This window comes from Haemorhous mexicanus, chromosome Z, assembly GCF_027477595.1.
Source record: "Haemorhous mexicanus isolate bHaeMex1 chromosome Z, bHaeMex1.pri, whole genome shotgun sequence".
Lineage (NCBI taxonomy): Eukaryota > Metazoa > Chordata > Aves > Passeriformes > Fringillidae > Haemorhous > Haemorhous mexicanus.
This window is the reverse complement of record NC_082381.1, coordinates 81,643,467-81,659,125: the sequence shown is the minus strand read 5'-3', so window position 1 is coordinate 81,659,125 and position 15,659 is coordinate 81,643,467. Positions and strand designations below refer to the sequence as shown.

At 45.6% G+C, this 15,659-nt stretch overlaps 1 protein-coding gene across 3 annotated transcripts in view; it reads right to left on the bottom strand.

The window, feature by feature from the left end:
- Nucleotides 1-253: 253 nt before the first annotated feature.
- FAM219A (family with sequence similarity 219 member A) overlaps nucleotides 254-15,659 on the bottom strand; it is a 94,220-nt gene continuing 78,814 nt past the window's right edge. For 2 of the 3 annotated variants that reach the window (XM_059837040.1, XM_059837042.1), the window contains exons 3-6: nucleotides 14,551-14,653; nucleotides 10,592-10,672; nucleotides 10,204-10,258; nucleotides 254-9,049 (exon numbers count right to left, since the gene is read on the bottom strand). In XM_059837040.1, the coding sequence (XP_059693023.1) occupies nucleotides 8,891-9,049; nucleotides 10,204-10,258; nucleotides 10,592-10,672; nucleotides 14,551-14,653 (398 nt within the window). In that variant the 3' untranslated portion in view covers nucleotides 254-8,890. The remainder of the gene's footprint in view (nucleotides 9,050-10,203; nucleotides 10,259-10,591; nucleotides 10,673-14,550; nucleotides 14,654-15,659) is intronic. The other variant, XM_059837041.1, reaches the window with a different exon arrangement.

Genomic DNA, 15,659 nt, shown 5'->3' with positions numbered 1-15,659 from the left:
TCCAGCCTTGTGTGCATTCCTGCTGCCCTTGGAACTCATGTTTCCCAAAAGTTGGTGGACAGTCCTGGAATATTTACCTCTGCCATTCACACAGGTCACAGCAGCCACTATTTCTGGGACCAAGCAGGCCATGGAGTGAAGGCTGCACCCTTGGTTTCAGGATCTGCAACTGCTGGGGGCTCAGAGGAGCTGGTGCAGTTCACACTCCCTTGCCCTGGTTTGCTCCAATGAAAAAAAAAGGCTGTCAGGCTGGTTTTCATATGTATGCTTTTTAATATCATTAATTCCGTTACACTACACACAACCAGTAACAATGATAAATACTGCAATGGAAATGTTAAAAAAAAATACTATACACGTTTTTCATGTTTTTGAAAAAAACCCCCACATTTTAAAATAAATTAATGCATAAAACTGATGGTAGAAAAGAGAAAACCCAAAACAAACCATAACACAACTGATCTGTTTAAGGCAATACTCTACACAGACGGGAACAAAAGTACAACAGTGTGCTACATGATCTGAATGGGAAAAAAGGGAACAAAAGAAAACCCATACAAGATGCAGACTGATGCTTTGAGAGTGAAAAAACTCCCAAAACCAGATAAAAAAAACAATGGCCAAGTTAAGTGCAGCATTAATACACTCTGCATGTCAAATGATTAGCAGGTTCCTAACAAGGACTAAGGTCAAGCTACAACAAATTTATCTTCCTAATTAAAAGGTTATTCAGGTCAAACCCTACATTTAACTCTATTTGTGTTTGGCTGTTTCAGCTATATTTCACTATATGCAAGGACAGCCAGAAAACTCCTGCTCTTGAGATTAACACAAAGGTCGGGAGGTCTCCCGTCCTGAAATGTATTTCCATTTAATAAATCCAAAAAGAATCTTGCTTTTAGTGACCTTGAAATACCTCCTACCATCCCTTCCCCTGGGGCCAGGCACCACATGGGGAATGGAGACCTGGAAGGCATTTGCCTAGGCTGAATTTTTTCCCATGCTGAGGACACAAAATGGAAGTGCAGATTTGATCTGGACTTGGAGGAGTGCTGTTTTTCTGTCTGCCAGAAGTGTCCATCTGGAGCCTGCTGAAAGTACTTTGCCAGCATGGAAGAAACCCATCCCGTACACAGGCTCTGGCAACAGCCATGACATTTGCTATTAAGGTTGGTGCAGAGCTCCACACCTGCCTGGACAGCCAATGAACCCCAATTATTAATGCAGCCCAGAACTTGGCCACTGGAAGATGGACAATAATTGTAATGCCAAAAAAATTCCTCTTTCCCTCAAAAAAGAAAAGAAAAGGGACAGTAGCCACTTTCTGCCAACTTCCTTGGGTGGATCCCCTTCAGCTGCCACCCATTCAAGACCGGCAGTGCCAGATCTCACCAGCATTGACCCAGTACATTCCCAGTAAGGTGCATGTCTGCAAGGTGCTGCTGGGGGCAAAGAAACTTCCTAGGACGTGGTCAGAGCCTCCTGTACTGCCCTGCTAGAGTGCATGGGAAGGAAGCCATGAAACACAAGGAAAGAAACCCAACTGGAATTACTAGACTCATGAAGGCCAACAACTGTCCGGGTTGCCTTGGGTTCGGGTGAGAAGGGGGGATGCAGAACTGGGCTGAGAATCACTTTGGTGCAACTGCCTCTGATGCTCATCACTAGTGCATGGGGCAGGGGGAAGAAAGGCGACGGCTGCTTTGAGAAAAGGAGAGTGGAAGGAGGACGTGTGTGCAATATAACAAGGCTTGCAATTCTAGGACTAACCACTGGACACGGATACCGAAGATTACTTGTGACAATTAGCTATCCTTCTACTGCGGTTGCTCCTTTCACCATGTTCTGGTCTGATTCTTCTTCAGTTTGGGAAGCCATGGCTCTTTGGCATGATGGCCAGTGCTGATCCTACCACCCCAGTCCTTGCCCAGCTCATGGGGTGACTCTGCTACAGGTTGGACAATGAGGTCTGGAAATCATGTCAGGCATAGACCAGCTCTGCATGCCAGCCAGCACCTGCTTTCAGACCTTCAGACACATATTTAATGGCAGCTCATCTCCCTTATTAAACTGAAGGTTCAATAACCTCTGTGGAAGGAGTAAAAAGGGTTAAAAAAGTGCAAAAAGGGGAGGGGAAAACCCAACTTTCTGAATTGTCTCCCCTGAAAAGACTTCATCCTCCACCAGAGTCTTTCTCCTGGCAGAACTACAGCCCCAACAGTATCTCACAGCACCCTGCCCCAGTGCAGCAAAAGCAGAGCCAACAGGCTGCCCACTAAAGCCTCTGCTGCAGGACTCCAGCCCACACCAGGAGTATGTGGGTTGGCAGGTCTGGGACCGCACACTTGGACCCACAGCACTGAGGCCAGAAGGGTGAAGGCATCCGGCTTGGTGGGCTGCATCTCACCAGGTTTTGCATGAACCTGGTGAATCCTCAGCCTCACAGCCTTCATGTAGGTGAAGAGAAATCCCAGCCTCCTGTCTGATTCTTATCCCATCATGTTCACTGACATACAGCTGGCCTGACATTTGCTTGGGGTTTGTCTTAGAACAGAGGCAGCCACAAGTTGAACACAGCTGCTACTGCAGCTTCTCCATGCAAAAAAATGGAACAAACAAATCTGTGAACTGGGGGTGGATATGAAGGTCTGTCATGAAGAGTGCTTGCCCAAGTTTTTCAGCTCTTTCCATGTGTGTGTATTATATCTCTCAACAAACTGTGTCTCCCAAATCATGGAGGCTTGAGGAAGGTGGGTACCAAGTTGCAGCTTATTTAGGTTGCAAAAGCAAAAAGGCAGCCTGGGGGAAGAGCAGTGCTTCACCTGGGACAGCTGCATGGATGGCTAGGGGAGAAATGCTGCTCTGGGAGGGTAAATATCTTAGCAGCTATGGGACTTAGGATGGCCTTTGAGTGGCCTTTTCCTGGTGCCTACTGCTTTCAAGTAGGCACCAGGGAAAGCTGCAACCTGTCCTGCTGGTGTCTGTGCTGCTCTGTGGCACGGTGTGCTGCATGCTTGTGTGGGCCATGGGGTTGTGCTCTGTGTGATCTCAGTCAGTCCCAGCCTCTGCCTCCCCAGCAAGCTGTCAAAGATGTGCTCAGACAGGCAGTGTTCAGCTGCAGTCATTCTGGGACTGCCAGCAATGTCAAGTGGGTCAAAAGAAGGGATGTAGGTGTAATTTTTGGGAAGCAATGCAGCAGCTCAGCTGCATAATACAGGAAGTTAAAATATGGACTACAACTCCAATGAGAAACCTTCACTGACCTCCGGCAGATAAACCCAGCCACAAAATCTCCCTTTATGCTAAATTCCTGTCCCTTCTGCTTCAAGACTTGTGTGGTTCTGTAACAAAGTTTGATGAGGTGTGGTTTGGAGCAATCCCTCTCACAGCTGAGCCTTGAAAGGAAGAGACAAGTATGCCTAGAGGTGAAAAGCAGCTAAAATGAAGACCTTTTCATGCCTTCTCAGCTAGCCCTGTGGCACTGCTCCTCTATGCAGATGTTGCTTTTGAACATGCAGCCCAAGCTTGCTGAGCCAAGCAGCAGCCAGGTGCCAAAGCCTACAGCATTCTAGGTAAGAGTGGCAGTACCCCAGCTGGGTGTGAAGTGAGAATGGAAAAGCAAAGAAGGAGCCCTGGCAGAGCCACCAGTCTAAAGGCTAAGATGATCATATGGTTGCTAAAAGCAAGAGCATGAAACTGCCATGGGAATATCCCAAAAATGAGCCTTTCAATCCTCTGCTCCCCTTCGTCACTACTTGCCATCCCAACCTGCACTCCTAAATTCCTTAATTCTGCTATCAGTGAATGGTGCTGTTGGGCCACCAAGTCTTTGTACATGTTCCCTCTAGGAGCAGGCAAACTCAAAAGCCAGTTGTGCAAGAGTCAACTGCCAAGTGACTGGATAACACATCCTTGACAAATATCTTTCTCTAAGGATGTTTAAGCTCTGTAGTAACCTTCACCCTGCTGTATTCTGGCATGCATGAGTAACATCAGAAGAGGGTAAAGAGAGGAAAAGCAGTAGTACTTTGAAAATAGGAATTTAATTTCTATAGCATTATATTTACATCCTGCTTCAGAACTGTCCTATCAATAGTGCCTCTCACACTTGGCAGGATGGTGGCAGCACTTTGGGAAGGCAGGTTTCTCCCATGTGTCCCAGAACGGAATTGACATCAAGAAGGGATGTGACTTGCCTGAGGTTAGAGCAAATACCTACAGCAGCAAGGACCCCAGATCTCATTTCTGTGCTCTAACAGTCCAGCAGACTCACCAGGGCTGTATTTGGCTGCAGTGCCAGCTCAGGGTGTTTCTGGTGTGTACATCTGAAAGCAAGCTTTGCTCCCCACTGGCATCAGCACTGCACTGAGACAGATCAACTCGGACAACTGGGATCTGCCTGAGGCCAAGACAGCACTTGGCAATCTTTCTAGTTATTGCTTGTTTTCCTTTTCCTGTTTTCCATCTGTTGCCCAGCTGGGTCCTTCCTTTCTTCAAAAGCATCTTCATGTTTCTGTTGAGTCACACACAGGGCACTGCATTTTTCAAGCTTCCTGCATTCTCCTGCACAGCCTGCAGGCCAGCCCAGGATCAGACTGTGCATGGAAAGGGAAGGCTCCTGCTCAGGACTGCAGACCTGTGTGTCAGCCAGTAAACCACTGAACCCAGTGGGTGCCTGCTTTTGGGACAAGAGCTGGTGAAACAAACCAGAAGGAGCTGAGTCCATCTTCTCTGTGGGGAAGCTGTCCTGAAGTCCCTCTCAAAGTCCATGCAGCAAGAATGGTAACCTGCTTTTGCAGTTGCAAGGCATCTGCAGGCAGAACAGCCAGGAGAGCACAGCAGATCCAATGGCCAAGCACACATGTTAGGGACAGACATGCAGCAATGTCAGATATCACCCAGTGGCTCTTCCAAGGATTCACTTCAAGATGTGTCTGGTAAGATATCAAATGAGCCTTCAGAATGGGCATCAGCCTCCTTTCAGCTGAGGTTTCTGTACAAACACTAGAAAAGCAGACATGAACACACTATCTATAGACCTTCCTCAAGACTAGGAGGATGTTCCTCCTCCCAAAGACATCTGGAAATGTGGAGTTTGCAGATGAAAGATGGAACAGAGTGCTGAGACCCTAGAGTTCAAATCCAGCTCACATTCAAGGATACTAGCTGATATTTTATCAGATTAACATCTGATAAAAGAAAAGCATTTGCTGAAACTCACATAATTTAGTGACTGACATTACATAAAATCCTAACAAAAACCCAGTCTGGCTTTAGGAGACATCAAATGCAAATTCCTTTTTGGAGGCACCAGCATCAATATCCTTACATCCTGTTTGCGTGGTAATTTAGGTAGACAGCAAGGCAGCCATTTCATACTCCATGGTGTTCCTCTCCTTGGTTTTCTGTACAACTTTGGATTGAAAATGTAGCCTGAGAGGGCCATCTTGTTTGGTGCAAAGATTGGAGGAAGGAACAATTTTCTTTCTTGCATGCCATCTGCATTTAGGAGACCACCCAGCAGCTCGGTAGATTTTGTAGAAATGCTGTGCCAGAGAGTCAGAGTCTGTGCTCTTGCCTTCTGCCTTTTTCTGGCCCTGGTGGCAGAGAGTGGTCTAAGGAGAGCAGTGCCAGGACAGCTATCTATCTCCACACCTTCCCAGGAAATCACCACAGCACAACCTCCAACAAGGTTTACTTGAGCAGACAGGCTGGATCGGATGACCCCACTGTGGCCCCTTCCAGCCTTACCCATTCTGTGACTCTGAGGGCATACGGAAAACCTGCTGGCTAAAGCAAAGGTCTGACCATGAGACCAGACGGGGAACCAGCCTCATCTGTGGTTGATACATACCAATGGGCAGTCTTCAATATTTCATAATGAGCCAACAAACATGCTGCATGGTCATAATCTGCTGAAGGGGCTGCAGTTCAGAAGGGTTAGTGTTCAGTTTTCTATGACAGCCACATGGGCATTGCCTTAAGCCACTCAGCCTTTCTGGTAATGACCCTACACAGGTAACTACTTTTCCCCACCCTTTCTACATTATTCCCCTAATAAAATATATGAACACAAAGCATAGAGAGGAGAAGCCAAAAAATTGCCATTTTATGGTCCTGTACTGTCATGCCAAACCAACTATTTCTGCAACCAACTCCTTCTGTGGACAGGCAAAAATGCTTGAGTTGTGCTTCGGTTTGTATTTGGAGGAAGCACCACGTGGAACATCTGAATTAATCTCCCTCCCTCCCTAAAGGGCTCTGCTAGGAGATGCATGTCACAAAACGCAAAGGGCTGAAGGCAGTTGCAGGACTGGGGAATGTCTCAGGGCACATGGCAGGCAAAAACCAGCAACAGGGGCAATAAAAGGACTTGGTAATGGTGCCATGGGACAGTGGGTGTCATAGAATCCCTCAGATTGGAAAAGACCTTTAAGACCATGGAATCCAACTGTTAATCCAGCACTGCCAAGTCCACTAAGTGGAAGTCTGTCCCTCAGAGGAGAGGTGTTAACCCTGAGAGAGAACAGCAAGCCTCATTCTATCCTAGACTGAACAGGACAGTACTTGGTTATAGCTGGACTCAGTGATCTTAAGGGGATTTTTGAACCTGGATGATGGCATGATTCTATGATGGCAGCAGGATGGAGACCTGTGGGATGTGCAGCCCTCAGTGGCTGGCCCAGATGAAGAGATGGCTTGTTGCTCTAGCAGGCACTCCGAAATGCTCTGAGCTCCTGAGCAAGGGCTGTGGGAAAGGCTGAGCATGTGCAGCCAGGCTGGAAGGCACAGACACTGACCCAGGAGGATAAATGTGATGAAAATGTTCCATGATACCAGTGCTGAACTGCAAAGTCCCTCTCCAGAAGAGTGAAGATTTAAAGGGCATTGACCATGGTATTTCTATTAGGTTTTGACTATATTCCCCATTAAAAAAGACTCCTTAAGGAATGTTTTTTTCCTTTTTATCCTTTTCTCTACTCCCTATTTCCCCCATCTCCAGACAACCTCACACCTGAGCTGTATTTTGGAAATATTCCCCCTCAGCACTACCAGGTGGAGAGAAAAAGAGATGAATTTACTTGAGGAACACTATCCCCACAAGAGTTGGTAAGTTAACCATCACTTCTGTGTAAAGATTCAGGGATGCTCAGTAAACAGCACCATTCAAGTCCTCTTTCTATGGCCTGGAACCAGGGTGGCAGCATGTTGTTTTAGGCAGAGGGGACAAGCACCATCAAGTAAATAAGCCTGGGAATCTTGTGTGCCTGCTCTTTCACTCACACTGTGGCTGGTATCAGGCTTTGCACTGCACAGAGTAAATCTCCAGTATGTTAAAAAAATCTTCTGCTAATTAAGACTTCTTAAAGACTCAGCTCACTTCATATAGATTTCTGATGGGGGATCTGTCTGTTGTGGTGGAGCTCAGGCTCTGCTTTGTGACTCAGGAATTCTGATGAGAAGCTCAGAACTGCCCTCATTTTTTCCTTTCCTAGGCTAGGTAATGACCCAAGGCAGGTGGTCTTTCCTCCTGAAAGGCCAGGAAAACACAGGAATTGTGCCTGCGGCAAAAGATCTCAACACTAAGAAAAATGCCAGCCCATCCCTTGCATATGCTGCAGTCAGTGAGAGGACATGTTTTCTAATTCCAGAAGTGATTCTGCATTCAAAACAATCTGCTGGTGAACTGGGAGCTCAGACCAGCAACCTAATGTAACAGGTTTCCTAACTTTTCCAGCACCAACTGCTCCTGACCTGGGACCATGTCTGGCTCACAACTGGGCAGATAGGGGGTGAACAGTAGTTTCTTCTCATGGGCATCTTTCAGCTGAAGCTGTTCATAACTCTGCTGTTGCTGAAAATTCCTCTCAAGTCTGACCCTACCACAATGATGACTTCAGCATTAACGAGTTTCTCCCACAAGCACCCAGAGTCACAGTGTCAAGAGAATATCAAGAGTCAAGCACTGTTAAAATGTGTGGTCTTCAACTAGCTTTTCCAGCACTGTTGTTCAGTACATCTCTAGTCCTGACTCATGCAGGATTCATTTCTTCTCAGTTGAACAAAGTTTAAGATTTTTGGAAAGAGATGGGTTGCACAGGGATTAAATACAGGCTGAAGTCAGAATACATGACTGAACTGAAGTCACAGGTGTGGTTGGTATTCCTGGGCAATGAACAAATCCTTGAAGTGCATGAGTGGATTGCAGATAGAATCTGATGTGTTTGGTGGTAATTTAATGTGGCGCTAAGGGTAGATTGCATTGGCTATGTGACACAACAACTCTAGCTAATACTGACTCACAGTGAGATGTCAGCTACTTGTCCCTTTTGCAAGTGAATGAATTGTGTCATGCTAGTCCTGGCTAGCCTTGCCATAAGAAAGGATGCCCTGGTCCGTCCCCATTCCTGTGCCCCAGTAATAGTATCATTTTGGTTATGCAAATGAAACAGGTTTAGTGAATGAATTAAGAACTGACTTCCTCTCATTGGTAAAACACTTTGATACCTCCAACTTGCCCTAATCTTGCAGATGGATTGGTTTCAGTGGGCAGGATTACCTGAAGTCCCATCTGACCTTTCCCATTCTGGAAAAAGACACTTTACAAAATATCCCCAGTGCCTAAACAAACCAAGGAGGTATCTCTGGACCCCTCTGCATTCGCTCTCCAGACTAGTCAGCTCTGCCAGGCACTGCCTGGCACATTGAGCAACTTCTCTTTTGTTTTACCATAGTTTAAAATAAGTTATCAACCAATCATAAAATGAATTTTTTGGTTTCTCCTGGCTCCATGAACACAAAGAGGTGCACGTCCTACCATAGGAGGAAGCAATGGCTGTTAAGTTTTACAGTTATAGTGGAAAGCACTGATCACAGCCTGCCGGCCTCACTACTGGATGTGACAGGCGGTGGAGGAGGTGGCTTGGCAACACATGCAGGTGGGGTTGACTGATTTAGGCGGGATTAGGTCGAGGTCCTCGTCATCCGGGATCTCATCTAACCGGTACCCATCCTTTAGCAGCTGGATGTTCAAGTCTTGGTTGATCTGCTACAGACAAAGAGACAAACATCAAACACTTGGGACTTCTTACTTCTGGTAGTCAGAAAATGAAGGATTCATCCATCATTCCCTTATTTGGGAATGTATTTCCCCATCATTAACAACTGCCCTACAGTCCTAGTAGGACTCAGGTGAGGGGGAGGGTACTAGCTTCTCCAGAACAGGAATACCTAGAGTGAGATACACCATTTTGTTATGGAATAATTTTTCCCCGAGGACAAGCCCTCAGTTAAAGTAATGCAATAATATTATTTACTGGCAGACGGGCAGTCCCCCCTCTCAGTCTGGAGCACACTATAGCAGTTAAAAGATGGTAAAGTTTGGCTCTGGGGTCTCAGATTCAAGTGCTGTCTGTATAAACAACACTTAGGGCACAGAAACAGCTCAGATCATCTGACATGGTCACTGCTCTTGGCTGTTTCCCAGGGTTTCAGAGGCATTTTATCCAAGGAAGAGATATAAGGGACAAGAGTTCTGAGCTGTTTGTAGGCAGAATGGCTGCTCAGCTCCTGGATGCAAAATTCTGCAGAAGCAGTAGCCAGAGGCTTCTTACAAGAGGCTGAACAACAAACTCATGAGAGAGTGCAGGAATTTACTCAGAAACAATGCAGAGGGACTAACAAGCCTGAGCTTCCTGCCTTTTCTCTTTGAAAGGGCAAGAGTTCATCTCTGCAAGTCCTCCCTGGAATTTCTGCTTGTTCCAAGTAAACACACACTGGGTGACCCTGACCACTCCAGTAACTGGAAATCACAGCACACCCTCAGATCCTTTATTTATGTCCTTGGCGTGCATACAGTTGCTGAGCAGCCATGGCAGTCAAGATGATGCTTTTGCACCTCATGGGTCACTGCAGGACTACACAGAATGAGGGAAAGTTTGAGTGAAACCAAAGGTAGCTGTGAAAACTGCTGATGGACAAATCTCTGTGCCATGGCAGTGAGGATATTGGAGCCAAGTGGATCACCAGGGAAGAAAGCAACATGACACAGTTTCTGCCATGGTACCTTCCAGACTCAGAGTTTATACCACTACTAAATTTGTTGTGTAGCCATTTCTGCCTGTGCAAGGCCTCTATAAGCCATTTCTAGGTGCTCTGTTACTGGCATTCATGGCAGGGATGTCAGGAGAGAGTATAACTCACCTCAGCTGATGAGTATCCCGAGGAGGAATATCTGGACATATCGAAGTCATCATCACTGCAGGGAAGTACAAGATACAGCAAAGAAGGAATTGGTTAGATGAGACTAAGTGTATTCCCCACTTAGTCCTATCTTTCTTGTGCCATGAAACTGTTTTTGAGGCACAGAGAAGTTACATCAAGGGAGCCTGTAGAGCAGCTTTCATCTGTGACCCTCAGTTCTTTCCATCACAGTGCTTTTTTCTCACAGCTCTTCTCACTTGCTCTTACACAGACACCCACCATGGCATAGGTCAGAGGGAACAGTGGAGGGAAGAGTCTGAGTGCTGCCCTCTGGCAGGAAAACTCACTTAAGCCGTCATGTGTATCACCTTTTTAAAGTCTTGCATACCTGTCTGTATCCAGGGCTACCAGGGGCTTTTCATCTGGACTCTGGTCTAGCGACGAGTAGCCCTTGTTTGGAACGACAAGCCTGAAATAATTAAATGTTGTCCATTAACCACACAGTAAAGCTCAGAACCACACACTGCCTAGGGTAAAGCTATATGATTGTTGGCTTTCCCCATTCACTTCTTTGCATGCCCCCATTTATTGGTGAAGATATTTAAAAGGGTGCAATTCAGAGGGAGCAAACTGTGTCTCTGGGTAGCCTACAGTAGTTTCACAGGGACTAACACTGGGCATGCCTTGGGAACATACCCCTTCCTGGAAGAAAAAAAACATTGGGACACTCTGTACTTCATTCTGGTAAACCTGTTTGGCTAGCACTGCCTGTCATATCAGATTGCTCATTTTTGTGTTGCCTGTTTTTTTCCTGGCAAGGGTACCTGACACCAGCAGTAAGTACATAGGAGAAGGAAGCTAGGGGAAGCCAGAGGCCAGAGTGATCCCACTATTCTGCTGTTGGACATCAGGGATATTATGTGGTGCCTCTTTCTGAATCCCTATCCAGGCCCCTCGCAACACAACACTTCTGAGGCCTCAGCACTAAATTTAGTAATATTAGAAACTTATGCTGGTATGCCCAGCATAAGAAACCAGTCAGACCAGCACTTTCTAAATCCCATTTTTTTTGCAATGACTTTCAGTTAATCAGAAATGTTACAAAGGCTGAGGATGACTCTGCACCTTTAACTGCTCGGAAGAATTTGTGAAATGGAGTGCAGGCTTCAGAACTTCTAGGATAAGGAAAATGTGTTAATACAATGGTATCTTGTTCACAACAGGGTCCTTTCATCCAAAAAAAAGGAAAAATAATTTGGTTCACAAAATAACATTGACTAAACCCAGCAAATGGAGTAAGATCCTTTGTTCAGCAAGTAAGAACCATATGAGTGACAAAAATCTTTTCTTTCAATAAGTTAAGTCAGGTTTTCTCCCAAGTGGTCTTTAACAATATAGCATGATGCATAATGATGCTTCACTAAGAGTTTAAGAAATATAAATCTAAATATGATAATCCATCTCATCCATGCTCCAACTACTCTCTACCTGAAATGCTTTTCTGCTTCTGCGCAGATAATTGCAGCAAGCCATTAACAATTTTAAAAATAAGAAGTCCTGGCAAGCACTGTCAGTGGCCAGGCTCAGGAAGAGTAAGACATATCAAATCCTATTACAAAGCAGATATACAGGTTCACAATTAGTTATATTTTCTCACTGTGTTCACTGAAACATAAATTAAATAAATTTAAAACCTGACACAGAGTTTCCAAACTGCTGCACCAGGGGACTGGAGAAAGAGATCCACTTGCAAAATTCAGTAGCCCTTCTCACAGAAGTGAAACAGTCCTTCTGCTCCTGAGGTATGAAGGCAGGAAGTCAAGAAGCAAAGATGTCTAGAACTGAAGCTGAGATTTGGCTGCACAAGTTTGCCCATAGAGATATCAGAAGTACTGACTCATTTTCATTCTCCAATTTTCCTGCTCCACATATACTCACTGACAGTTGTTATTAAATCATTAGTGAACAAAGCACTCTCAGGTGATCTAGGAGGAGAACACTGTGGTGATATTTACTTGATGAAAAAAACCCCACTACATCTTCTTCTTGAGAAGTGTCTTTTTTCTTAATAATAAAAACCTTTAATTTAACTGCAACAGACAAAAATTATTATAGTGTCTCTGCCCCTCATTAAAAGTATTTTCCTCACATTCTGATTGCCCTTATCTTCACTTCCCACTGTCCTTGGAATAAAGTCAGGTAGCAGTGGTAGCTGCTTTTGTTTGCAGCTGCCCTGGTATAAGCTTCTCTGTCTTTGTGTTTTCGCTCACTTGAAGCAATGCAGGTTGGACCATAAGGTCCAAGATTAGGTTACCCTGAGTGGACTATAGCACCCAGCTGTATTTAAGTGATGTGGAGGGTGTTGTGGGCTCTGTCTGTGCTCATAGGAAGAGCATCACCCCTTCCTCATTCACCTTTAATTTGATTTTAGGGAGACTGAGAGTGTTATGGATCCAGTTACTCTCACCTGTAAGGCTGGCTGCACCCTTGTCCCAGAAGAGGACTGAATGGTGAAGGCAACCTTGTACTAGAGACTGGATGTCAGAAATCCATGGGGAAAATACAAAATAACAGAGGCCTTGGGGAAGAAGGAGGAGGTGGAGTAGAGAGTAGGAGAGGCAAAGCACAAAGGAAAACATATTTGATGAGAAGAGCAGAACTGTCAAAAAGGGGGAAATGGTTTTAGCTTAATTCTCCTGCAGAGACCTGAGGAAGCCAACAGTTTTAGACTTAAAAAATAATCTGGAAATTTTGCAGCATATCCTCCTGGAATATATCCCATTATACTGCAACTGTTACCCTGTGAAAACCTGCTTGAACAAGCTTGTAGCATTTCTGCCTTGCTGGTGGCTGCCCTGTCTGTGGCAAGACAGACTGAAGCATTCAGATGCGCTCAGATGTCCTTAAGTGAAATAAAACTGAGCTGGCTGTTTGAAATCTGTCAATAGGTGTCACTGCTCCGCTCTTTCCATCGGCAGGGCAGCTTGGAAACAACAATCTCTCCATGGAAAATTTGCTCGTGTTACAGGTAGATACCTCTATTTATCCCATCTTCTCTCCCTCATTATCTTCCTCCACTAATTTCAGTGTTTCTAAACCTCTCAAGCATCAAATCTGCTACGATTCCTCTCAGGATGCTAGCTTGCAGCCTACTGCCAAAAGAAAACAAGTTTTTCCAGAATGTACTTGGAAGATAAGGAGGACCAGTGGGCACGGAAAACCCAGCTAAGCACAGTTCCTGAATTTCTTGCTGCCATGAAGGGTCTGGCTCTATTATATGGCCTCAACACCTGAACACAGAGAGGAAGCAATGCAGCATATTCCCCATATGTATTTCAGGGGCTTACAACTAAAAGTTGCAAGGTCCTGTCAGGATTTAAGACTAATATTTTGAGTCTGGGGAATTAGTGTGAACAAGAAATCCTATCTTTCAGATGCATTGCATATAGAGAGGCTCTGACCTGCAGCTCCTATTCTACTTAATATATGGTAATCCAGGCAACTTTCCCATTCATCAGCAAACATCCAGCATTCTCCAGATTCCTCCACCATTTTAAGTGAGGTCCTCCGCTAAAACCTGCCACCTTTCTAGCAGCATCCAAAGCATGCAATCCTGTGGGCTCATGGGGTTTCTTCCCTTCTGAATACAGGTAAGTAATACATTGCTGTACTGAAGTCTGCACAGACAAAAAATAAAAATACTCGAAAAGAAAATATTCAGCTCAGAACGTCTTTGTTTACAGCATGCTGTAGTACTGCCTAATACTCTCTTACAGGGCTCTTCCAAAGCATCTCCAGCAAAGTGTGACTGTGCTGTTCCAAGGGTGGAGAAGGTGTACAGAAAATCACATACAGAGATGGATTATTCCACATAGAGATGGATTATTTACAAGCCTTCATAAAATCTGTCAGTAGCAGAACAGCCCACCATCAAAAAGGAGCAGTGGAACTTACAGTGACAAAAGCAACCAAAGCAGAATTAAGCTCTAAACTAGTCTGCATTTCGTGAAGAAGCACAGCTCCTCTCCCACTGGCAGGATTAGGTGTTACCTGAGACTACTCAGAACCTGCAGGATGGCTCTATCAGCCCCCTGATTTTAACCTGGCTGGGCTGCCTCTGCCTTCTACAGGCTGCACTACCACTGGTCCTGGGCTCAGCTGTCCTTGCATCTTCCCAGGGGCTGGGATGCAACACAGCACAGAGCATTTGGGCCCGCCAGCTCCAGGAAGGGCTCTTGCAGCGTGGCTGGCAGTAGGCAAATGTGATGAACACTGTCTCTGACCACCCCAGGACCATTAGGGACTGCAGCTCAGAGCACAACTGTGAGTACTTTTCCAGTCCTTTACCTTGTTCGTGCCATCACGTTGTTCTTCTTGGGCTGCTGATTAACTGGGCTTCCCATGTTGCCGTTCTTCAGGGACCCCTTCCGAGCCAGCTCCCTCTGCTTCTCTGCATAGGAGACAGGAATGGGAAAAGCAAAATTAGAGCAGCAGCCTAGCTGGCCATCATAGGAAGACACCCAGATCTGGCAGTCCAAAAGGCACAGCAGAATTAGCAGCAAAGGACAAGAGCTTGCCACCTCTTATGAAGGGATGCTGCAAAGGCCAGATGAGCTGTGTTCCACTTTTTTCAAGGTTCCCAGGGACTAAAAAGAATCTACGCTCACTCACAGCAGCCTTTTGACAGGAATACACTAAAATCTGGGTCTCCAAGATCCATAAGGTCTTGGAGCTTCTGGATGAAACCCAGTTGAGGCAGACAACAGGCACAGACCTTGTGCCTGTCTGGAGCTGGTTGCTGCATGGACCCCAATACTGTGCTCTACTAATATGGTTCTGCTTCTAGCAGGGATGGGAACCCAGGAATATAAATGGATATTAAATTTTCTGATTGAAAGTCCTTCCTTGTTTCTTGTGGAAGATCAGCTGTGCTGAGTTACCGGCTAATCACAAAAGTTGAGCTAGCTGCCCCAACCTCATCATGCAACAGCAGGCAAGGCTTGTATGGAAAAGCTGAGCAGGGGGCAGTAAGGCAGGAATGAGACCAGTTAAAAAAAAATTCTCCAGAGTGTGAGAAAATGCTGGAAACTACTTTTGTGGTGTGCCTGAATAACAGGTGTACCAGACTGCTTGCTGAGGAATCTGAGTAGTGAATTTGTTTTGCTTTGACCTCTCCTGCAATGTGAATTCTGTTGTTGGGCTGTGTTTCTTTTGCAGATTTTATTTCCGCTTGGAGAGAAGAGCAGCTTTTCTCACTTGTTGTAGAAAAGCAGCATGCTTCTATGGTGTGCAAGTTCAAGGTGAGACAACACTTTCCCTTCCTCACAAGTCAGAGCAGGGGGACACACATCCAAGGCTCCCTTTCTTGAGGGAGAAATAAACAGCAGGGATACCTAGAGATTGTTATGATGAGGAACATGGAGACAAGAATACATACACTTGCAAACACTGCCTGC